Here is a 25,567-nt window from a genome sequence, read left to right as displayed (position 1 = left end):
TTGTTAATCTATTCCCTCTTCTATACTCTTCTAAGGGTGACACTTCTTATCTTAATTGCTTTATAGTTTTCTCTATTTGATACTTCCATGATGGTATTCAATTTCTCCCCTTCCTTTCCCTCGCTATGCTGTGTTCTTGTGGTAGAACTTTTTTTTCAGTTATTAATTTAGCAGCACAGTAATATATCCTGTTTACTTCTGTTATATCACATGTATCTCTATGGACAGTCCTAATTACTGCATTCATTTGTTTTATCAGACTTCTGACTTTTGGAGTATTATCGACCCTCTGCCATGTAATTCTCTCATTGATCTTAATATATCTATCCACTGCAGGCAAGACTTGGTACTGCAGGCAGTACATGGGGGAACCCTGACTACCTGCAGGAGGCAAGTTGTATACAGGTATAGAGTTGGTCTGCTACTGTGGGCAAACCATTGATGGGATGTCATGGATAAACATATGTGCAATAAGCCTGCATGCAAGTCATCTGCAAATTTCAGTGGGGACAGCACGCACAGCTAAAATACTTAAACATAGCTATTAGTGCTTGATGGGCTAGTGCTTTCATATGCCCATCCCAGTCCTTGGTTTGGTCAGAATGAGTGCATGACAGCTATGGTACCTGTCATGCATGCATTCTCCCATTGCCATACAAGTGGCACTGTTGAACAGGACAGCCACATGACCATGCAGTTTCACCTGTATTACAACTCTGCAGCTGCAGGCAGGGAGGCTCCCACAGTGCATGTGCTACTGTACAGGAGGAGTTGAGGTAGCTGACAATTTCAGCCTGATTTAGCAGATCTGCTGAGTCCTTGAGCAGGATCATTCTCCACAAGGAATAGGCAATGATATTTATTGCAGTCGCATATTACAAAATCTCATTACCCACTCCTTGCTTAGCGGGACTCCCATACAGGGGTCTATATTAGACCAGCGAAGTCCGAAAACAGTGAATCCCAGTTGGGCGACACCAACTGTGCAAAAAACAGAAATATCAAATCCAAAAAAAAAACCTGACACAGGCAAACTGTGATAAAGTGTTTTATGCAGGGGGGCAAGCCCCCTGCACCCCCCACACCACTGCTACTTAAGTATACTAACTCCGAGATCACACTACATTGAAGTAAAGGGAAGGATTCCCTACAGTGATCTCTGTTCATTCTTGTGATATTTCCTGTTTTCTCACATTTGGTGTCACCCAAATGGTGTTTGTTCATAGCGGACTTCGGTGTTCTAATATAGACCCCCCCCCCATACAGTCAGTACCTTAGTGGTGCCTACCCTGCTATGTAGGGAAGATGTCATGGCCAGGAGCAGAGAGACACTTTAGGATCAGGTTACCAAAACAGGATGGCAGGGCCTCATCCCTAGAGTACTGAAACTTTTTGGCATCTAGCCAATCTATGTCAGCAGAATTTGACTGTGTTACCTGTATGGAAACTAAAGCTACCCCACTAAAAATAAAGCTGTGGCGGTAAGGAGAGAAAATGTACAAGGGATTGATGCTTTTCACAGCCAGGTTCCCTCTGCAGAATCCATATTAGCAGATGTTTGGCTGGATAAACTGTACTGTAGTCTCAAGCAGGCAGCAATCACTGAGATTCTGTGCAGATTATGCCTTAGAGATACTGAAATGTACCAGTTAATGCCTCTGTCACTGGGCCCTGTATGCTCCTTACCTCTTGCCCATGTAGTACAGAACACTGAAACTAAATATAGTGTATTTTTATTAGACTGATAACTAAAAACATGGCAGAGGCTGAATCATTGAATAATTTTGACAGACTCAATTTTGATATATCTAGAAGGCACTGAATGCAGAGCAACAATGCTTTACATCAGGAAAGTAATTTCAGAAAAAATGTAATCGATTTTTTTGAGTGATCTTGCTAGTAAACCAGAAAAAATTGGAATTGAGGATTGCTTTCATTCCAGCTTGATATTTGGCACAGTACTGCACAAAAAGTTAATGATTATTTTATAGAGTCTTGGAGTGGGGTGTAAAATAGTAATAGTGCTATGTTTCTGAATTGCACTCTAGTTAAGACGAGTGTTGTCGGACATTATGGCAGTATTTCTTTCCGTAACAGCCCATGCATTGTGTTGAAAAGGCAGACACTCACACATACACACACACACACACACACACACACACACACACACACACACACACACACACACACACACACACACACACACACACACACACACTCATGTAGCTTCAGTCATTCCCTAACAGACATGCACACACATGTCCAAACACACACACACACACACACACACACACACACACACACACACACACACACACACACACATATATATATATATATATATATATATATATATATATTAACAAACTCCATCCCCTAACTTTGCTGAACTAGCCTGCACCTCATCTACTTCCATAAGAGTGAATGGGTACCTGCCATCTTTTGTTGGAATTCATTTTTTCCACCAACAATGATATTTTACAGTGTACATCAGGAGCTGCTGGCATTTCTAGGGGAGAACATGTGGTTAATTAGCATTAGTAACCCCCCCCCCAATTATTGCATTAGTATGCGGCTCTACCAGTGAGGCTGCCTCCATGCTGAGCCCTGTACTAGTGAGAAATCTCAAAGGTATGGCAGCCTAAAAATTTGAAAAGTGTAGCATGAAAGGGAAAACTCCCTTGTTAAGGCTCTCTCCACCCAGTAAGCCTTTCTGAATCCCAGCTATAGTTCATTCAGATGAAATGATTGTAAAAAGTTAGTACTTAAAAAGACTGTAAAAAGTAGGTACTCTATGGTGGATTATAATAGGGGGAATTGGAGTGCCACTCAGGGTCCTTAGCTGTAGAGGGGCCCATGGCCACCCACTCAGTATCTAATTTTGTTAGATAAAGTTTAGTTATGTTTAGCACTGCTAACTCATTTTAGTTAACTTATGTACTGAATTTAAGTGTTTACCATAACAACTGAGGTTAAATGCCAGTACTAGTCCAGGTATTAATGATTGCTGTTCCCTAATGCCTATTTTGAAAAACAAATCCACTATTTTAACATGACTGTTTTAGTTCCAGATTTTTAATTATACTGGACCTTTAAGTAGTGATGATGTCCCTAATTTTAATTGATGGGAGGTGTTGTTTTTTCACTATTTAAACTACTTGTAATTCTGTTAAGTTGTTCTGATCACTATTTAAACTACTTGTAATTCTGTTAAGTTGTTCTGATGAAGCCCTGAATTTTTATGGAGGAATGCGCTTGACTGGAGTTTTTTACTTTTGTATTGAGTTTTTATCTGTGAAGTACATTAAATTTGTTCTACTACAGGTTGTTTTCTGGGCAATTCTTTACAAGGTATTGTGTTTTTTACTAGTAAAACATAGTTAACAGCGCTCTATAGTTACAAGTAAAACTTAATTAACAGCACTTTGTAGTTACAAGTAAAGCATAGTTAACAGCGCTCTATAGTTACTAGTAAAAAATAGTTAACAGTGCTCTATAGTTACTAGTAAAACATAATTAACAGTGCTCTATAATTACTAGTAAAACATAGTTAACAGTGCTCTATAGTTACTAGTAAAGCATAGTTAACAGTGCTCTATAGTTACTAGTAAACCATAGTCAAAAGTGCTCTATAGTTACTAGTAAAACATAGTTAACAGCACTCTATAGTTACTAGTAAAACATAGTTAACAGCGCTCTATAATTACTAGTAAAACATAAGTAACAGCACTCTATAGTTACTAGCAAAGCATACTTAACAGTGCTCTATAGTTACTAGTAAAACATAATTAACAGCACTCTATAGTTATTAGTAAAGCATAGTTAAATAAGTATGGCTATTGCATCTAAGTGTATTAGATTTCCATGGCAAAGTATCCCTTCATTTGGCCCTTTGTACTTTTCTGTGTGAATAAAAATAAAGTGAGAATTCCAACCAGACACTGGAGTTTCATACTTTTTAATGGACCTCAGAATGTGTCAGTAAATTGCCTATGGACACTCCTTGCTGTCAAAAGGCACCAGATGACACATAAGCACTATGAGCATGCAAGTGTATTTTTAAAAACTTAATTTACCAAACAATAATGCATCCAGTGTATAACCTGCCACCTCACTAAGAATAAACACCAGTCCAGTTCATGTAAAAACTGAAATGGAAGGTTTTAACAATGTTCTGTTTCAGACCTTTGCACTTGATCTTTAAATGACACTGCAAATAGTTTCCCCGTATACTCATGGTACTTGCCATCTACATCTGTAGAGTGGGACAGTGATGCTGTCCCAGTGGGGGGCACTTTATTTATTAATTTTATATCTATCTATTTGATGTGTTCATAGTAAATAAATATTTCTTTAATATAAAAATGAATAAATGAATAAACAGACCACAGTGGTCCTATCCAAAGCAGCCACAGTTGTCTACATTTTACCTTCCCATAAATCTTTGGGACAGTAAAGACTAGAAAGCTGCAATAATATTAACTGGTGAAGTGGATGGTTTCTCTTGTCTGGACTCCTGAGTTAAAAGAAAGGCAGCATTACTTTTTTTTGAGAAATGCAGTCACTAAATAAGGAGAGGGAGACTGACTGTAGATGAAAGTAACTTCCTAGCTTATAGTTTGCTCAGTTTAAGATCTGGCTTTATAAGATCAGTGGCATTTGTCATTTGTGTGAAATAAGTTGGAATATTTATTCTCCACCTATTTTATATGTGAAATGAAGTTGAAACTGTTCCTGATTTCACAAAATGTCCTTGGATTTGTCTCACGTTTTGATCTGCTGCTCATATTTTTTAGTTAAACATTGAGGGTTTCAGACATTAAATAATGACACACATTTGTGTTTTAGACATTATAGCCATCAGAAAAAGCATGTCAATGCAAATACTTTTACTCCAGCAGCATTTTAAGTATCTAACAGTACTGTCCCAGATTTTGATACTTTGTACCTGATCCTTACACTAAACGGTTGATTGGTATTATTTTTATCATGATAAGATGAGATATACTCAAAAAAGTGATATAATTGCTGGGTGAGGGTATGGTCAGTCTATGGATGAAATTAACATATATTTTTGTTTGCTCAAGCTAAAAAGTCTTGCTTTGCAGGACTAGTGTGCATTTATGTGAAATGACTGGAATAGCTGAGCTACTGTATGCTTGTCTGAAACAAACTTGAAATTTGAGTTAGTGAATCCATAGTTATTTGTTTTTACCATAATTAGACATCTAAGGTGTAATAAGTCAGCTGTAGGGCTATAATTGCTGGGTTGTCTGCGGATAAGAATGGCTGACCCTTGGGCTCTCATGATCAAGTTAAATAGTCATTAGTCTGACTTTGCAAAACTAGTGCGCATTTGTGTAAACCAAGATGGAATCTCTAATTTGGGAATTTTTTTCTTTGAAGTCTACTTCATCAAGTGTCTGTAATTGATGGGTACAGGCAGTAGTGTATTAACAACATTTCAAATGGTCTTATAGCAGTCAAGAAAGTGAATCCAAAAGAACATGAACATAGCAATTATGCGCTGTCCACAAATGTCAGCGTGGGGAAGTCCCATGATTTAGAAACTTCCCAGGGCCCAAGATACACTTAATCGACCAGTGTAAGTATCATATGGGGTACTCAAAGTGATAGTGTACCATATGGGTTCACTGCTGTAATCACTCCTTAATGCTTTCTATTTAAATGACATTCAAAGGTCCAACTGGATAACTATGCTTTTTTGCTGAAGGCAGAAAGTCATACAACTGGGTTGATTCATAAGCATTAAAAATAAGGTGTTTGGCAAAATGGAGGAATAATCTCACATATGGTAGTCACACCAAATGCAAAACATGTAAAAGGATGCATATTGGAAACAATAAACTACAAACTGACTGTATGAGTAAAGAGGTAGCAATAGCAGCACAGAAGTCAAAATTGATTTTTGACACTCCTATCAGACAATCAAAAAACTTAAGCAATATGACAAACCAGCAAGGAAATCAGATTGAGTACTAGCATTCCTAGCAAGTGATACAGCCTGTACAAAATGAGAAGTTATTTTCCTTGTGTTTAGGCAGTTGGCTTGCTATACCTGGAATACAGTGTGCAGTTCTGGAGACTTCACTGACACCATTATATACACAGACTACAGACAGAGTAGGACAACAAAAAAGGTGCACAGTCTGTCTTTAACAGAAGTCATATAAAGGAAGGTTATGGCAGCTCAGTGTTTACAATCCTGAAGAAAGAGGCATTGAGGGATATAATACAAACATTTAAGTAACTCATGGGAATCTTTGGAGTCCAATTGGGTACAATGTTTCACAAAAAGAAAGACATATGAGAAAAAGAGGGCACAATGTGAGAATAGGACATCAAATGATTATGAAGGCTATAAGGAAATATTTTTACATGGAAAAGGTGATTGATGATTGGAGCAGCCTTTTTAATGACGATGGCATTTAGGAATATAACATAAGACAAATCTTATATTGGTGAAAAACGAAATAAACTATCCACTAAGCAAGATCTGCAGTGTATCCAGAAGATACAAAAACAGGAAGACTAGCTTGATAATGTGGTCCTTATCTATTTTCAGACTATAATTTCTAATGTGTTTATAAGGTGCATTTCAAATGTTGTTAGGACTATGGTAAACTATTATGCATGTAAATTAATAATGCCAGCTAATGCCTTCTCTCCACAAATTGTCCCATTTCCCTCCTACCTCTGTGTATCAAGCTGGTAATATAATTATTGGTCTTCTAACCTCACAGAAGCAAAATCATCCCCTAGAGTGAGTCCATCCCATGTAAGCAAGCAATACAACAAGTTTGCACTTTAGAACATTTATCTATTGTATGTATTGACATCTACTTGTTTTAAACCCTGCATTTTATATAATGCATTTTGTTATCCCTAATGAGCTGTGCTGTGCTGTGACTGAATGAATCAACATGGGTCAGCACACCCACCTGTTTAACAAATAAAATAAGTGAGTAAGTAACTAGACAGTTCAAGAAGCTACTTGCAAAGCAATCTGATGTGTACCTCTTCAGCTCTGGTAGCTGCTGATTTCCAGTTCTTTATGTTTGAACAGTATCTCTGTCAAACAATATTTTTATCATATTAGCCAAATGCAGTGGCTTTGGCATCAGGATGGTTGTTTCTTTGTTGTGCTGCTCATGGATACATTCAACTCCACAATGCATTCTGGTTACTAGCAAGCCTATACAGCACCGCACAGCAATAGCTATAGCTTATGAATAAATAATAAAAGAGCAAGTGAATTGTTTCATAATTTGTTTGTAAAATTAGAGAAGAAATGGACTGCCTTATAATTTTACTTCTTTGCAGATTGTAGCCACTGGGGTTTGCCACACTGATGCCCATGCGATGCACTGTACAGCTGCACCTACCGACAGGGATGATATTCCTTTACCTGGTGTAAATCTGGGGACATTCCCAATGATCCTGGGCCATGAAGGAGCAGGAATCGTGGAAAGTGTTGGTGAAGGAGTGACTAATGTTAAACCTGGTATGGATATTTCTAAAGAAAAATGCGTTTTGTTTGCTGATGTAGAAAAGTCGAAAACATGTCATTAACTACCTGGTACTACACAATATAAATTGCATGTTTCTCACATATTTGTGAATGTGACCTTTGAAAAAATGCCAGGAACAGAATTATAATGTCCTGGCCACAGTTTACTTTTCATTTTCCACTTTTCTTTTATTAAAGATTTTTTGACTGCATCTAAAATAATCAAAGTGAAAGTTCTGCAGCAGTAACTTAACAGTTCAGGATCTGCTACAAGCTAAAAATATAAAACATAACTGGGCCATTTTTGTGCATCTGTCTGCAAAATGCATTCACCCTTAAATCTAACTCTCCATGTATGCAGATAAATGTATATGACTGGCTAAGACCAGCCCATATAGTAAACATAAATGTAAGTATTTATTGTACACTAAAAGACAGACTGGATATTGCCAAGATACTGGCCGACAGATTTAGTTCCAACTTTACTCCTCTCTCCCCCCCTAAAGTGCCAGTCATAATACCGGAAGAATGCCAGGCACCTAGCATTACTGCAGCAGAGGTTAAAGCTGCATTGTCCAAGGCCAAGAATACAGCTTCAATGGGACCCGATAACATCCCTGGCTGTGTTTTACATGAACTACAAAGTGAATTGGCACCACATCTGTGTAACCTGTTTGGTCACAGCATCACCTCAGCCTTTGTCTGTACCAAATGGCGCGCTGCTACATAAAGGGAGAGCAACTACAGACCCTGGCAATTATCGCCCCATTAGGCTGACGAGTCTGATATGTAAAGCTAAGGAACACATCATCATGGACCTGATTAACAAAGATATTAGAAATCTCCAAACTCTAGACTTCACGCAGTTTGGCTTTGTGAAAGGGAGATCATGCCTGCTCAACCTGGTTGACTTCTTTGAGTTAGTCACCAGGGCTGTGAATGAAGGTAAAGCAGTGCATACAGCCTACCTTGATCTGGCCAAGGCCTTTAATACCATTCCTCACTCGGGAATTATTGATAAACTCACCAAACTAGGCATCAATCCCTGTATCACTAGGTGGGTTGCAAATTGGCTCACAGATAGAACACACAGTGTGAAAGTAGTAGACTCCAAGTCAGACTGCCGACCAGTCACGAGTGGAGTCCCACAGGGATTGATTCTGGCTCCTCTCCTGTTCGGCATCTACTTCTCAAGAAGTCCAGGCCAACACAAAAGAACTCTGGCTGACCATATCTGCAGACAACTGCAAGCTGGGAGCTATTATTAACTCCCCAAATGATGCAGACATCCTACAGAAAGGCTTCACTGAGACCGATGACTGGTGTCAAAACCATGGCCTTAAGCTTAATGCCAAAAAAAAGTGTCATCATCCCCTTTGGTAAAAACTCAGTTCCCAATAATTACCATATTGATGGGAGCCCACTGAACACTAAAGGCGTTATAAGAGATCTGGGGACACAGGTTGACAACAACCTCTCCTTCGACCACCACATTGCCACTGTGTTCAGAAAGTCATTTTATGTGGCACATCTCATCACCAAGGGTTTTGCATCCAGGAAGAAAGAGGTCATCATCTCTCTCTACTCTTCCCTCATTAGACCAAGCATAGAGTATAATGTCCCATTTGGCATGTACCTCACTAAACAAATGCAACAGTTAGAGAGGCCACAGAAGTACCTCACGAAGAGGATCCTAGGCATTAAACACATGTCCTACATGGACAGACTCAAAAGATTCCAGCTATTCTCTGTTTCATATTGTCTACATAGAGGCAATCTTTGCTTGACTTACAAAGCCATGTCTGTCCCAGCTCTGTTAGAAATGCTGAATCTAAAGAAATCCCAATTACTCTGCACCACACACACTCCAGAGACCTCAACCTCGTTACCACAATCAGCAAAACATGCTGGAAGGGCAGGTTCATCACCCAGAGAGACTGCCCATGCTGTGGAATAGACTTCCCATAGATGTCAAGCAGAGCACCTCGCTGTCCCTCTTCAAGTGAAATCTTGCTGAGTGAATGGGTACTAGAATGTTCACCCTGGAGATCACTTCAGTGGCTCTACTTGATAGAGGTACTGGGAACTAACGTCAGCCAGCAAGATGTCATAGCACTTATATGGATTAGGCTTGTAAAAGCTCCAGGGCCATTAGCCTAGTACTCACCTATGAATCTATGAACCTATGTTGTGTGTACTGGAAATTGGTAATTACCCAGACAGGGTTTTGTTATCACTTTTGTATCAATACTTGGGAGACTGTCTTTACTTCAGTAGAGAAGGAATGCCTTCCTATCTGTTCACTGATTTAATCCTGCTCCCATGCAAGCTATACATTTACTTCTGGTTGTATGTGACATTGCAAATTCAAGAGGTTTGCACAGGCAGTGGCTTACACCTAAACATGTGCACATGCATACACACACACACACACACACACACACACCCACACACACGCGCACGCGCGCACATGCACACACACACACACACACACACACACACACACACACACCAAAAGATTTGTGCAGAGAGTGACTTATTCCTATGCACATGTGCAGGCGCATTTACACACACACACACACACACACACACACACACACACACACACACACACACACACACACACACACACACACACCAAGAGATCTGTAACTGACAGTGGCTTTTTACTATGCACATGTGCAGGCACACACACCCGAGGACATTTTTGCAAACCTAAATTTGGTAGGTGGTATTACTAACCCCCCCAAAAAACTAATATGTTTAACTGCAAGACAAACTGGTCTCTAATGGCAGCTCCTTACTATGTAACTCCTTCTATTGTTACCTCATGACATCCTCTACATAATGCAAAAGGAAGGAGGTCATATGAATATTCAGTTTTATTCCAGAATACCTTTAACCACAATGTAATATTTAAAATTATAGTCAAAGAGGTCAGAGGGCAGAAAGTTATTTTATTTTTTATTTATTTATTTTATTTTTATTTTACATTTGTTGACCGGGCTAGTCCAACTTGATACATGTCCATTTTCAGTACAAGTCCGGGAAGAAAAGCTCCACATTTACAATACTATTTGCAGTAAGAAAGATTTTACAAAAAAAACTGAGGTACATTACAGTTTTTTACTTTACATTGGAATTTTACTCACAAATTTAGTACATATCTGGTATAGTTAGTCATAGCAATGAAAATACAAGTAAACATTTTTCAGCTGTACAGATGCACACTCTTTTTAGGTAACAGAAAAGTATCTAGCACATGCAGATAAGATGAGTAATACCCACTGGTAAGTGAGGTAGTTAGTCAGGGTTATAACCATTGTGCTTTAAGGTATGGTTTCAGTTTGCTTTTAAATAGGGTGCTGAGGTAAGGGAGGTTAGATCACTGTTAATCACTGAAAATGTATTTAACAGGGACAATCATAGAATGGATTGTTGGATTTTCTTTATCTCATGATAGCTGATGGTAAGCAAAAACCTACCAGCTAAGAATAAAAATAAAGTGCGGCCATTTGTATGCCATTGTATGCAGCTAAGACCTCTAGTGCATCTTTAAATATGGATGTCCTTCATGGATGCATCTGCAGTCATAACAACTGGGTTGTCCTGTCGTCAGACAGCCCTTCAGTCGGCCGGATTCCAAAGTCCGGGTCCGGCTTCGGCTGATGTCGCACTCCACCCGACGTCATCTCTGTTGGTCTTCGGGTATAAAAGCATCAGTCGACGCCATTTTCCTCAGTCTTTCTTGCCGCGTGGCGCCCGAAGCAGAAGCTGTTCGCAAGTGCCGGTCGGTCGGATCCAGAGATTACTTCTACCGAATACTACTTTGAAGACTTCTAAAGCTAAGTACCCGTTGGGACTCTTTCTTGCCTCAGCCGATGTCAGAAAAAGTTAACAATTGTTTAACCTGTGGGAAACAAATACCTCATAAAGATTTCCACTCTTACTGTCTGCCTTGTTTAGGCCCAGCCCACGACGTAGCAGCCTGTTCGGCCTGTGCTTCCTTCAACCGACGAACGCTTAGGCGTCGGTCGGAGTTTGCAGAACAGTTTTTCGGTTCTGATTTTGCGTACATTATGCCGTCGGATCCTCCGACTACCCAATCTACCAAAACGCAAAGATAAAGACCGACACTTTCGCGGTCCGCGGTTTCGGCGAAACCATGGTTAAGCAAATCATGAGTGTCTCGGTTTCGGCCGAAACCGAGAAAACTGATCTAAGTACAGCTGAACCTATTCCTACAACTGAGGCCCCTGCTACAACTCTTGAATCGACCTCAGAAATTTTACCCACTACGGTGGTTGACTTATCAGACACCATCCCCCTGGATGTCTCTACCCCAGCACGTGGTGCTGCTAGGCCTCCAGCAGCCATGTCCATTAAGGCCTTCGCCAGGGCTAAAGCAGCCAAGACTACTAAAACAGTGCCTGTTAAACCCCCCTCATCCAGGCCCTCTTCTAGTTCCCAAATGCTTTCTTTGGCAGAAGATTTAATTTCTTTAATCAGAGGATCTCAATCTCACCCAGATAGGGCCTCTCAACCCCCAGAGAAGAGACCTAGGGCAGAGCCCCCTGAGCCAGTGTCCTCTGATGAATCTGCTGATGAATCAGACTTAACTGACCAGCCAGAGGCTCCCTTCTCCAACTTTGAAGATTCTGATGCTGAAGAATCCATTCCAGCAGCCTCCCCACCAGAAGAATTCTCCTTTGGGGAAACCTTGCATGCCATGCGAGAACAGTTCCAATGGCAGCAACAGGATTTTTCAGACTCCAGAAAAAGACTTAGGACCTTTCTGCACCTCCCACAGCACAGGCCCTTAGCTATACCTCCTGTTCTCTCTGTAGTGGATGATGCTTTCAATGATGTTTGCTCCGCTCCAGATTCTTTACCCCCAGCCCCTGCCAAACCAGACAGATTTTACAGGGTGCCAGATACTCATCACCACCTTTACAAGGCCCCACTTGCAGACCCAGAAACTATATCCCAGGGTCCCAAGGCAGTAGCCGCGACCATAGCTAAAAACCCTACTCCTTCTGAAAGGGAAGCAAGGTCATTAGACAGATGGGGTAAAAAGGTCTACACTTCAGCTACTCTCTCAGCTAGAGCTTTAAACTGTCAGTTTCACATGATACAATACCAAGAGTTTATGCTTGATCAGTTAACTAAAAAACTAACCACTGATGAATCTCTTGATAAGAAATATGTAATAGAGATGGTAAATAACATACAACAGGTTAGCAACCATTCCTTAAAATGTGGCTATGATGCACTGGAGGCTTCATTTAGATCAGCCATGACAGGCACAGTGATAAGAAGGCATGCATGGCTAAAGGAACAAGCTTTACCGGATCATGTTAAAGCTAAGCTGCTAGATGCTCCTATGGACAAGACAAGTTTGTTTGGTACACCTGCCCAGCAGGTTATGAAGAAAATGGAAGAAAAGGCAAAATCTGTTCAAACTGTTAAAGATTTCTTGCAGGTTCAACCCCAAGGTTTAGCAGGAACTGGCCTGCCAAAATTGGTCCTTTCCTGACTCCACAAAATTTCAAAGGGGCAGGAATAGACGTTCCAGAGGCAGAAACCAATCCAGAGGAGGTGCCTACAGAGGACGACAGTGGCAAGGTAACGAATGTGACCTTTGAAAAAATGCCAGGAACAGAATTATAATGTCCTGGCCACAGTTTACTTTTCATTTTCCACTTTTCTTTTATTAAAGATTTTTTGACTGCATCGAAAATAATCAAAGTGAAAGTTCTGCAGCAGTAACTTAACAGTTCAGGATCTGCTACAAGCTAAAAATATAAAACATAACTGGGCCATTTTTGTGCATCTGTCTGCAAAATGCATTCACCCTTAAATCTAACTCTCCATGTATGCAGATAAATGTATATGACTGGCTAAGACCAGCCCGTATAGTAAACATAAATGTAAGTATTTATTGTACACTAAAAGACAGACTGGATATTGCCAAGATACTGGCCGACAGATTTAGTTCCAACTTTACTCCTCTCTCCCCCCCTAAAGTGCCAATCATAATACCGGAAGAATGCCAGGCACCTAGCATTACTGCAGCAGAGGTTAAAGCTGCATTGTCCAAGGCCAAGAATACAACTTCAATGGGACCCGATAACATCCCTGGCTGTGTTCTACATGAACTATAAAGTGAATTGGCACCACATCTGTGTAACCTGTTCAGTCACAGCCTCACCTCAGCCTTTGTCTGTACCAAATGGCGCACTGCTACATAAAGGGAGAGCAACTACAGACCCTGGCAATTATCACCCCATTAGGCTGACGAGTGTGATATGTAAAGCTAAGGAACACATCATCATCATGGACCTGATTAACAAAGATATTAGAAATCTCCAAACTCTAGACTTCACGCAGTTTGGCTTTGTGAAAGGGAGATCATGCCTGCTCAACCTGGTTGACTTCTTTGAGTTAGTCACCAGGGCTGTGAATGAAGGTAAGGCAGTGCATACAGCCTACCTTGATCTGGCCAAGGCCTTTAATACCATTCCTCACTCGGGAATTATTGATAAACTCACCAAACTAGGCATCAATCCCTGTATCACTAGGTGGGTTGCAAATTGGCTCACAGATAGAACACACAGTGTGAAAGTAGTAGACTCCAAGTCAGACTGCCGACCAGTCACGAGTGGAGTCCCACAGGGATTGATTCTGGCTCCTCTCCTGTTCGGCATCTACTTCTCAAGAAGTCCAGGCCAACACAAAAGAACTCTGGCTGACCATATCTGCAGACAACTGCAAGCTGGGAGCTATTATTAACTCCCCAAATGATGCAGACATCCTACAGAAAGGCTTCACTGAGACCGATGACTGGTGTCAAAACCATGGCCTTAAGCTTAATGCCAAAAAAAAGTGTCATCATCCCCTTTGGTAAAAACTCAGTTCCCAATAATTACCATATTGATGGGAGCCCACTGAACACTCAAGGTGTTATAAGAGATCTGGGGACACAGGTTGACAACAACCTCTCCTTCGACCACCACATTGCCACTGTGGTCAGAAAGTTATTTTATGTGGCACATCTCATCACCAAGGGTTTTGCATCCAGGAAGAAAGAGGTCATCATCTCTCTCTACTCTTCCCTCATTAGACCAAGCATAGAGTATAATGTCCCATTTGGCATGTACCTCACTAGACAAATGCAACAGTTAGAGAGGCCACAGAAGTACCTCACGAAGAGGATCCTAGGCATTAAACACATGTCCTACATGGACAGACTCAAAAGATTCCAGCTATTCTCTGTTTCATATTGCCTACATAGAGGCAATCTTTGCTTGACTTACAAAGCCATGTCTGTCCCAGCTCTGTTAGAAATGCTGAATCTAAAGAAATCCCAATTACTCTGCACCACACACACTCCAGAGACCTCAACCTCATTACCACAATCAGCAAAACATGCTGGAAGGGCAGGTTCATCACCCAGAGAGACTGCCCATGCTGTGGAATAGACTTCCCATAGATGTCAAGCAGAGCACCTCGCTGTCCCTCTTCAAGAGAAATCTTGCTGAGTGAATGGGTACTAGAATGTTCACCCTGGGGATCACTTCAGTGGCTCTACTTGATAGAGGTACTGGGAACTAACGTCAGCCAGCAAGATGTCAGAGCACTTATATGGATTAGGCTTGTAAAAGCTCCAGGGCCATTAGCCTAGTACTCACCTATGAATCTATGAACCTATGTTGTGTGTACTGGAAATTGGTAATTACCCAGACAGGGTTTTGTTATCACTTTTGTATCAATACTTGGGAGACTGTCTTTACTTCAGTAGAGAAGGAATGCCTTACTATCTGTTCAATGATTTAATCCTGCTCCCATGCAAGCTATACATTTACTTCTGGTTGTATGTGACATTGCAAATTCAAGAGGTTTGCACAGGCAGTGGCTTACACCTAAACATGTGCACATGCATACACACACACACACACACACACACACACACACACACATACACACACACACACACATACACACACACGCGCACGCACGCGCACACACGCACACACACACACACACACACACACACACACCAAAAGATTTGTGCAGAGAGTGACTTATTCCTATGCACATGTGCAGGCGCATTTGCGTACACACACACACACACACACACACACACACACACACACACACACACACACACACACACACACACACACACACACACACCAAGAGATCTGTACTGACAGTGGCTTTTTACTATGCACATGTGCAGGCACACACACCCGAGGACATTTTTGCAAACCTAAATTTGGTAGGTGGTATTACTAACCCCCCCAACAAACTAATATGTTTAACTGCAAGACAAACTGGTCTCTAATGGCAGCTCCTTACTATGTAACTCCTTCTATTGTTACCTCATGACATCCTCTACATAATGCAAAAGGAAGGAGGTCATATGAATATTCAGTTTTATTCCAGAATACCTTTAACCACAATGTAATATTTAAAATTATAGTCAAAGAGGTCAGAGGGCAGAAAGTTATTTTATTTTTTATTTATTTATTTTATTTTTATTTTACATTTGTTGACCGGGCTAGTCCAACTGGATACATGTCCATTTTCAGTACAAGTCCGGGAAGAAAAGCTCCACATTTACAATATTATTTACAGTAAGAAAGATTTTACAAAAAAAACTGAGGTACATTACAGTTTTTTACTTTACATTGGAATTTTACTCACAAATTTAGTACATATCTGGTATAGTTAGTCATAGCAATGAAATCACAAGTAAACATTTTTCATCTGTACAGATGCATACTCTTTTTAGGTAACAGAAAAGTATCTAGCACATGCAGATAAGATGAGTAATACCCACTGGTAAGTGAGGTAGTTAGTCAGAGTTATAACCATTGTGCTTTAAGGTATGTTTCAGTTTGCTTTTAAATAGGGCGCTGAGGTAAGGGAGGTTAGATCACTGTTAATCACTGAAAATGTATTTAACAGGGACAATCATAGAATGGATTGTTGGATTTTCTTTATCTCATGATAGCTGATGGTAAGCAAAAACCTACCAGCTAAAAATAAAAATAAAGTGCGGCCATTTGTATGCATTGTATGCAGCTAAGACCTCTAGTGCATCTTTAAATATGGTTTCCCTGAGTTACAGCAGAAGGAATTGCAATGCTTTCTGGTATGAAAGAGGTCTATGGGATGTTAACCATTCCATCTCTGTGGCAGAAGGCCTTCATATAGCAAAAAGACATGTATATTCATTAATACAGCTAAAACACTAATGTGCCAGCTTTATACTGAATATAATATTACTAGAAGTACAAGAAATATATATGTGTGTATGTGTGTGTATAAACACACACACGCACACACACACACACACACACACACACACACACACACATATATATATATATATATATATATATATATATATATATATAAAATATACCATATTTCCCTGAAAGGTCTTGTACTCTTTCCCCTGCCAAAATATGCATTAGGGCTTATTATCAGGGGATGCCTTATTTACCCACACCGTCCAACAATCTACCTTTATTAATTTAGTCATGTACAAAAATCTGCATTTATTAATGAACACAAATCGACATTTATTCATGTACAAAAATTAACATTTATTCATGTACACAAATTGACATTTATTTCTTACTTTTCTGTTATTGGACAACAGTTCTAAGTAACACGTTAACAGTTGTGTGAGAATTCTACATAAACAGTGCACCAAACATTTCAGCTTCAGATTATCTGCACCTTGGCTTTCACAGTTATCCAAATACAGTCATGTCATCTTCTTCTGGAACATTATCATAAGTCTCCAACCCCTGAATTTTGACCTGAATTTCTTGTGACTCCATTTGCTGTAGAACCATTGGCCCCAATCTGTCATGCCTAGCAATAGAGCTCTCCTTAAATGAACACTGCTTGTCCAAGTAGCCTGCTCATAGTGCATTGGCAACACAGCTGTCAGTGATTTCATCCCATGAATTTTTCACCCAAGTCATGACCTCTTGCAAGCTAGGCTTCACAAAGTTTCCATGCCGATTTCTCTCCATTCTGTTTTCAGTGTAGTCATTGAGTTCCATGTGCAAATGGTCATTGAATGGCTTGTTTATTGCAATATCAAGAGTCTGGAGATAGGCAGTCATTCCTGTGGGAATCATTATTTGATCTATTCTTCTCTGTGCGAGGAATTTCTTCATTTCTTTATCATGGTGAGTGCTGGCTGAATCCCAGGCTAGCAGACCTCTTTTGCCTCCTCGCAAAACAAGTGGCAGCATTACATCGACCCACTTCCTTATAGCTGCTTGTGTGCACCAGGCTTTTTCGGTTTCAAGAATGTAAATGCCTGAAACACATTCAATCTTATCTTTCTTTCCCTTACTAATGATTAGAGGTGGGGTTTTCTTTCCAACTAGACGAATTGCCAAAATACAGGTAACATGTGCACTCTCGTAACCAGTGGAGGGAATGTAGACTGACGAGGCACCCCTCTAATCAATTGTTGTTTGAGATCCTAAGCCCATAAACACTGCAGTTTCATCCATAGCAATCATGTTGGAGAGCTGGTATTTAGAAAAGTCAATGCCATCAGCAAAGGACTTGAACGCAAGTGCACGTTTAATAACTTCAGTATCTTCCAGCTTGAACAGTGTTCTTGATCTAATTAGAGACAATTCATATCGCTGAAGGAGGCCATCCAGCCAATGTTGTGATGCTTTGAATTCTTCTGGGGATATTTCTAACTGTGGTGCCATTGCAAGGGCAAAAGCTTGGATATCAGCCCTGCGTACAATCAACGCCTTTGGTCTCCTTTTAGCAATCCACTTACAGATGATGTCTTCCAGCTCAGGAAATAATGGTTGCTGACCTGATCCACACTTGCACTTCTTAGCATTTCCCTCGTTGGCCTGTTGACGAGGTTATCGTACACTGCACACCATTTTCGGACCATTCGGAGATCTAACTTCTTCTCTTTGCAGAAAGCCATCAGATTCTTTCCCTGGGAGTCTGCCATGATTCCTTTCTTGTACTTGATGGAATAGCTCTTTCTTTTTGCACTCATCTTGTCTGGGGGAGGTTAATTTGAGACTGGAGTGGCAACACAAAATGGCACTGTTTACAAAGAGAAGGCACAACCATAACCATGCACTATCACATGCGCATGCTTTACGCATGTTGTCTGTACTTTGACTGATCAAAATACGCATGCCGGTGTTTATGGGCCAAGGATCTCAACCGTCAAGTGTGAGTGATGGTTATGGTTACAGTAAGAATTGTGGAGGGCTCCCAGGCAAAACATCTTACGACTTTCTGTAAAGAGAAGCTGGGTGTCCGAATGTTCCAAAAATGGTGAGCAGAGAACAATAACCTCAGTCAACAGGTGTCAGTAATATTATTTTATAATTTAACACGTCCGTTGTGTGTTGTTGACGAGCTTAACTGGGGCTTATTTTTGGGGTAGGGTTTATATCATGACCAACAGCAACAACAGCACCAAAACAGGAAAAATGGAAAAACAACTCAGCAGGATTCACCAAACACGATTTATTCTGTTGAAAATCTTTACACTCTGACGTCTCGGCCTTCGCCTTCCAGGAGTATAACACAAATAAAACTAGCTGATCTTATATACAAGTTAAACCAATTAATTAAAGTAATTAAACAATCAACTTATTAAAAATCAATCAATTAAGCAACATTTTCCAGTTAAAATCCTCATTGAGTCCATTTGGATATAAAGTTTTAAACTTTAAAATGTAAACAGTTTCTTTATACAATAACAGCTGTTCAATTCTTAACAAATCTGTATCATTATCAGATATTTGTTCTAAAATTGATGCTTTTAACAACCTTTCATCACTATTGTGCATTTCAAAAAAATGTCGAGCCACAGGACTCTCATTCTTAACATTAATTATGTCCCTAACATGTTCTAATAATCTTACTTTGAAAGATCTCTTTGTTTCCCCAATGTAAAATTTCTGACAGGGACATTTTAGTGCATAAATAACTCCCTCTGTTTTACAACTAAAACAATTATTGACTCTAAAAGGGATATCATTTATATATTCAAAATTAAAAGTAACAAAACTGCATGCTTTGCATTTACCACACTGATAGGTTCCTTTGTGTCTAACTTGTTCTACCATTGTGTCTGTAGGGATACTAAATCTACTTCGTACCAGAAGATCTTTAATATTCCTACCCTTTCTGTATGAAAATTTTAAATTTACATTTAACCATAATTTAACATCATTCAAGGTACTGAAATATTTCCAGAACATTGATACAATCTTAACTAATTCAGGGGTATAATAGCCATAAGTAGTAACAAAATACATAACTTCACTATACATTTGTTTTTTTTGTTTTTTTCGAATAAGGGAAAATTCAGATCTTCTTTTCTGTAATATGCTTTCTTTATTATAATTATTAACATAGTCCCATAATTTATTAAGACTTTCATCCAAACAAGATATACTATATCCTCTCATTAAAAAAGAATTATATACAAAATCCAATTCCTTTTTAAACACCATTTCATCATTACATAATCTAAAGCTTCTTAGTATTTCTATCATGACCACCCTGGAAAACCATGCTAGGCCTTATTCTCTGGTTAGGTCTTATTTACAAAGAAATACAGTGTGTGTGTGTGTGTGTGTGTGTGTGTGTGTGTGTGTGTGTGTGTGTGTGTGTGTATATATATATATATATATATATATATATATATATATATATATATATATAAATCTGTATGAGTGTTGCACAGCAGTATAAAGAGAGAATAAAATCACCAACTTACAAATTTTAGTATGATGTCTGGATGATTTTATAGTGTGTACAACTCCAAAAATATGATTTAATAATGAAAAGCATGCATCAGGTAATAAATAAGTGCAATTCTAATCATAGGGTCAGAAAGGCACTCATAGCAAATCATGTAATTCTGAAATAATGTTTTATCCTTAATAATAATAATAATAATAATAATAATAATAATAATAATAATAATACAGTGCTTTGAATGATGCAGGTCACCATCTTTGTCCAGAATCAGGCCCAAGGAGCCTCTAACTTGTATTTTTATTTTTATTTGTTAACTGGAAAGGGCAGGTGGTACAATAGTTAATGTGTTTACCTCACAGACACAGAGTATAGGGTTTGATTTGCATCTTTTTAAAGGAAATTGATAAGGCTTAAAATGATCCACAATAGCAGTTAGCCTAGTTCTTACCTTTGACCAATGGATAAGCCCACTGAACTTATGCAATTGTTTTTTTTTAATGGTGTACTAGGAGCACTTGCAGGCTAAGTCATATGTTCAGTGTTATTCAGTCTGCATGTAGAAATGGAGTTAAATTAAGCATTATTCTAAACAGCATTATAATGGATAACTTCAGCTATCTAGATATAGACTAGGAGCTATTTCACTATAATAACATGTATGCATATGCCTTTCTTGGCTTTGTTAATTAGAACAGTATTTCATTTAACATATTTGCTTATAATTGACGTAGTAGGTTCTAGCCCTCTGGTTACTGGTTAGGCTTCTAATAGTCTGCAGCCTGATTGCATAGCATTTACGTAATGAAATCTAGCAAAACCTTACAGTCAGTCATGAAAACAAATGCTGTTGAGGAATCAAATAAGTTGTCACAAACACTCTAAATATGAAGCATTTGTTAGAAACACCTTTAAAGAAAAAAGTACTAAATACAGATAATCACAAACAGGTGGTAACATTTTGCACACTACATTAGTTTAAAGATTAAAGTTTGTCTTACGAGCAAAATTTAAGAACTGGTAATTTTTGCACAGAGCTAGCCTTTGGCTAACTTGACCAATTTGGCCCCAGAGGGCCCCACTCCTTCAGGGGGGCCCCAAACTGAACTAGAACAGGGTCATTATGCCTTACATCACACACAGATTTTCTAAGTGATACCGCAGCACAATACAAGGCATATTTCTACTGTGGTTTTGCTCCCATAATGCACACAAGTCCATTATTATTAGTAACTGCACCCTCAAGCCTCTTGTACTGCTCATAGTATTAGCTGCTCACCCTCCCATAGTAATCAGTTGCTGTGGGTTCCCCAGGGTTTTCTGCAAAAAGCTAGCCAGATTAACCATCTGGTTTTGTGTACCACTTCAGTTACTTTGTCAGAAGTTAAGACCACACTTAACAACTGATAGAAAGGTACTGATTTCTTTTGATTTTCTTGCTGATATGGGGTTTATGAATGATTGTTAACAAATACAGTTACAAGAAATAACTGTGGAATATTCAGTCTCAGACAACAAGAAAATAGTCACTAGTAAGCCTAAAAAGTACAGATACTGTGGTGTGAGGTAACTTCTGATCACTTCAACCAATTTTGCAGTATGACAGATAAATGCTTGTTGCAGTTACATGTAGTAACAAATTATTCCCAGAGATGTAAAACATAAGGTGTATGTGCTGAGTAATGGAGGCAGAGGTGGATAGAAAAATGATTCACTTTGCTGAAAGTGTTAAAACAGTAACACAGTGGAAAACAACCAAAGAAACAATAACGTTTAATCAATATCTGTGCAACAGTGGTATTGTCAGAGCAAGTAAGCAGAGAAGTAGAAGTCAGGGTAGTATGTAACATAAATGATTACAGAAGTATGTAGACATAATACAAGAATTCAGTCTGCAAAATAGATAAAAAGAGTACATGTATATTGTCATGACATGATATAGTGTAATGTTTCTTTGGAGAAAGTAATATCCTAAGAGCAAAATAGTTGCAGTATGTACAATTGTTGAGCATGGAACATGAGGGAGAGTAAGGCATGAGTCAAATGAAGGAAATACAGGAGAGAGAGAGACAAAAAAGGCAGAAAAAATAAAACAAAAAAGTGTGGAAGGGCCAAGGGGGAAGTGAGCATCTGTCTTTTACCCAGGTTCATGAGATCCAGGCAGAACCACTGAGTTTGGGAACATGTTTATTGGTAAGCCTGGGTGCGCCCATCTGGTGGCATACCGTGTAGAAACAGGCCTCTGTGGCCATCATATAGGCTCCTTACAGTGCGCCTGAGTTAGTTAAGCAGACCCTGACAGAGGATCTACAGGAGATGTTGGACTGGTGGTAATCCATGAGTCCAGCAGTTACTCCTGTTTTAACATGTCTTATTTCAAAATATAACTCAATAAAAACACATTGTTTTATTTTAATATACAGTATTATTATTATACATTCCTAATATCTAATATTAAATAGTCTTAAATTCAAGAGCAAGCAGCGGGATAGGTGGGTGGTAGATGGGGCATCAGATGAGGACCCCCACTAAAATGATCCAAATTGGGGCCCACAATTACTAAAGCCAGCCCTGTTTGTGTGCACATGAAAGAAAGAAAAAAATATGAGGGGGTCAGTCAAAATATGTACAGATACCTTACAGACAGCAGTGCAAAGCTTAAACACTATTTTATAAGGGGGCGCATGTAGGGATTTCAAAGCACAAAGTATCAAAAACTTATAAGTTGCAGTTTGGGTTTTGAAATCCCTAGAAAAAGAAGCACTTTCATGTTAAGCCACAGCTTTGGTCTTTTGAAAAAAATGTTGTCTATGCTGTCAGTATCTAAAACCAGTTCAGCAACTTACTGAGTTTCCTGTGGTCGTGCAACTATGGAATTAGTATATATAAATAAGAAGATGATGGGGAAGAATCAGTGCATATGAAGGTAGCATTGGGGCCAAACCCCTTACAAAGTGCTAGTGAGTAATGCTTTTTTTGTTTCAGTGTTCTGCATTATCTGCATTTTACTTTTATTTCAGGTTTTGAAGCAGTGTTTTGGTTTTGGCAGCTGTTAGATGTTGTTTTCATGGAGGAGAGAGCCAAGTTGCGGGACCATCCTCCAGGCAGCCATGGAGGTTGTTTGTGCCCTTGCCCCTGCAGCTTAGAAAGCAGATTATGGGGACTTTTCTAATAGCCTTAACCCTGCCCCTGAGTAGCTGACATGGGCATTCTTGTTACTATGTGGGTTCATCATAGACAAACACACACACACACACACACACACACACACACACACACACACACACACACTCCATACCTCTCAACTGTCCAGATTTTCACAGAATGTTCAGATTTTCTCCTTATGTTTTTGGTCTGTTCTTCATAAAATTTGTGGTTTTCTGGAAAACCACTGAGGATTGAGCTCACTAAATAATGACACACATTTGAGTTGTAGACTTATCTCCCTCACAAAATGCACACTAACACAAATCCTGTTATTCTAGCAACTTTCTAAATTTATTTAAAATCTGTCCCTATTTATTTGTCTTTTTCCCAGATTATTTTAGGATTTGCACTGATTTCTTGTGCTAAGAGGATGACAAGTATCTCGCACACACACCACACACACACACACACACACACACACACACACAAACACACATACACAATTTCACTAGCTTGGCAGAACCAAGCCCTCATCTCCAGGCTTGTAACATTTCATTAAACCAAAATTCTACTTCTTCTTGTCCACAAAATGATAAATAATCCTTTCCACTGTCCATCCATCAGTAACATTCTTAAACAGTATTTTCCTAACCATCCATTTTGCTCATCTGATAAACAGCTTATTGAATCTCATAAACCCTAAAAAACACAGTGCAGTTTATACTCCTGCATAACAGCCAAAACTGGAACCTGATTCCTATGGACTTTAGATCAATAACTACAAGTCCAATTTTTTAAGTACAGCCTAAAATAATACCTTCTCAACTCCAGGCTTTGTACTTGCCCTTCTCCATGTTAAACTGACCCATTTATTTTCTCCTTCCTATATTCTCTTACACACTCTCTCCCTTTCCCCTTTCTCTTCCATACTCCTTCCTCCTTACAAACTTTTATATACCTACTATCTTTCTATCTTTCTTACTACTCTTAGTGCCTGCCCTCACGTGTCTCTTATTTCGTTCCATGTCATTATCTTTAAATCTTATTTTAACTTCTTCTCCACCTTCCTTTGACCTTCCTTGATGTGTACTATTCTTCTTACTATCATATTTCTGTTTCTGTGCCTCCTGTACATTATTACTTTTGATTTCTCCATAATATTGAAATATTCTTAGATAATTATATATGCATATGTGTTTTGTCTGTGTCTGATGTAATTGTGCTTTTTTCCTTCAACTGATCTCATTTGTTTAGTTGCTTGTGGCCTCATTTACTGTTGTATCTTTCCAAAATAATATATGCACAATTAGTAGTATGTCTTACGGAGCTTTTCTTCCCAGGCCACAGCTGAAAATGGAATCTATGCCCAATCAGATCTTCCTGGAAATCAAATGTCAAAAAATAAAGCTAAAAATTGGATACTTGTTACAGTAAAGGAGCTGCAGTTGCCACCAATGCTTCATAAAAAACACATCACTGTTTACCTCTAAATGTAATAAACTGGCTTGAGCTCCCTAGCTAACTAACCTACACAAAAGTACCGGCATGGCCATAACCTCCTCCATTCACCTGAAAAGTGCCCTGTGTTATAAAATACCCTACAACAATGCATGTCTGTTAGGGACTTGCTGTCTTATACTAAATCCTATCTAACCATCACTAAATCTATGAATAATTCTAGAGAATCCCCCTACTCCCAAAAATCTGGACTCTCATTCAAGTACACCTAAAGCAAAAAAAGAAAATAGCCAAATTCAAAATCCATTTTAAACAATATCTACATAACACCTGACTTTGTTCTTGCACTGTGTAAATCTACCATATGCTTCTTTTCTCCACCTCCTACTTGCTTATTTCTGTTTCTCTTTTTTTTGCTCCAGTTACCCAATAATAGCCACATGCTGTTAACTCAAAGTGGTTTCTTGTCATCTAATCCCAGGTATACCCAGCTCTAATACATCTTCTTTCTACATGAATATACATACCCTTACCAGACTCACCCTTTAACAGCAGCTAAAAATCAGTGTTGCAACATTGTGCTGTTATCAAACCTTTGTTCACAGATGCTTCATTTTTCTTCCAAACTGTATTTTTTTTGCT

The 25,567-nt window shown here is 39.1% G+C and overlaps 1 protein-coding gene across 1 annotated transcript in view; it reads left to right on the top strand.

Annotated features, from left to right (window-relative positions):
- Nucleotides 1-25,567, top strand: part of LOC122793403 (alcohol dehydrogenase class-3-like) — a 279,913-nt gene that overhangs the window by 89,434 nt on the left and 164,912 nt on the right. Inside the window, exon 3 of the mRNA XM_044061378.1 lies at nucleotides 7,345-7,525. Coding sequence (XP_043917313.1) covers nucleotides 7,345-7,525 — 181 coding nt within the window. The remainder of the gene's footprint in view (nucleotides 1-7,344; nucleotides 7,526-25,567) is intronic.

The sequence above is a fragment of the Protopterus annectens genome, chromosome 2.part0 (genome assembly GCF_019279795.1).
Source record: "Protopterus annectens isolate FY-2018-M chromosome 2.part0, PAN1.0, whole genome shotgun sequence".
Lineage (NCBI taxonomy): Eukaryota > Metazoa > Chordata > Ceratodontiformes > Protopteridae > Protopterus > Protopterus annectens.
The sequence above is the reverse complement of the archived record's forward strand: the minus strand, read 5'-3'. Positions and strand labels throughout refer to the sequence as shown.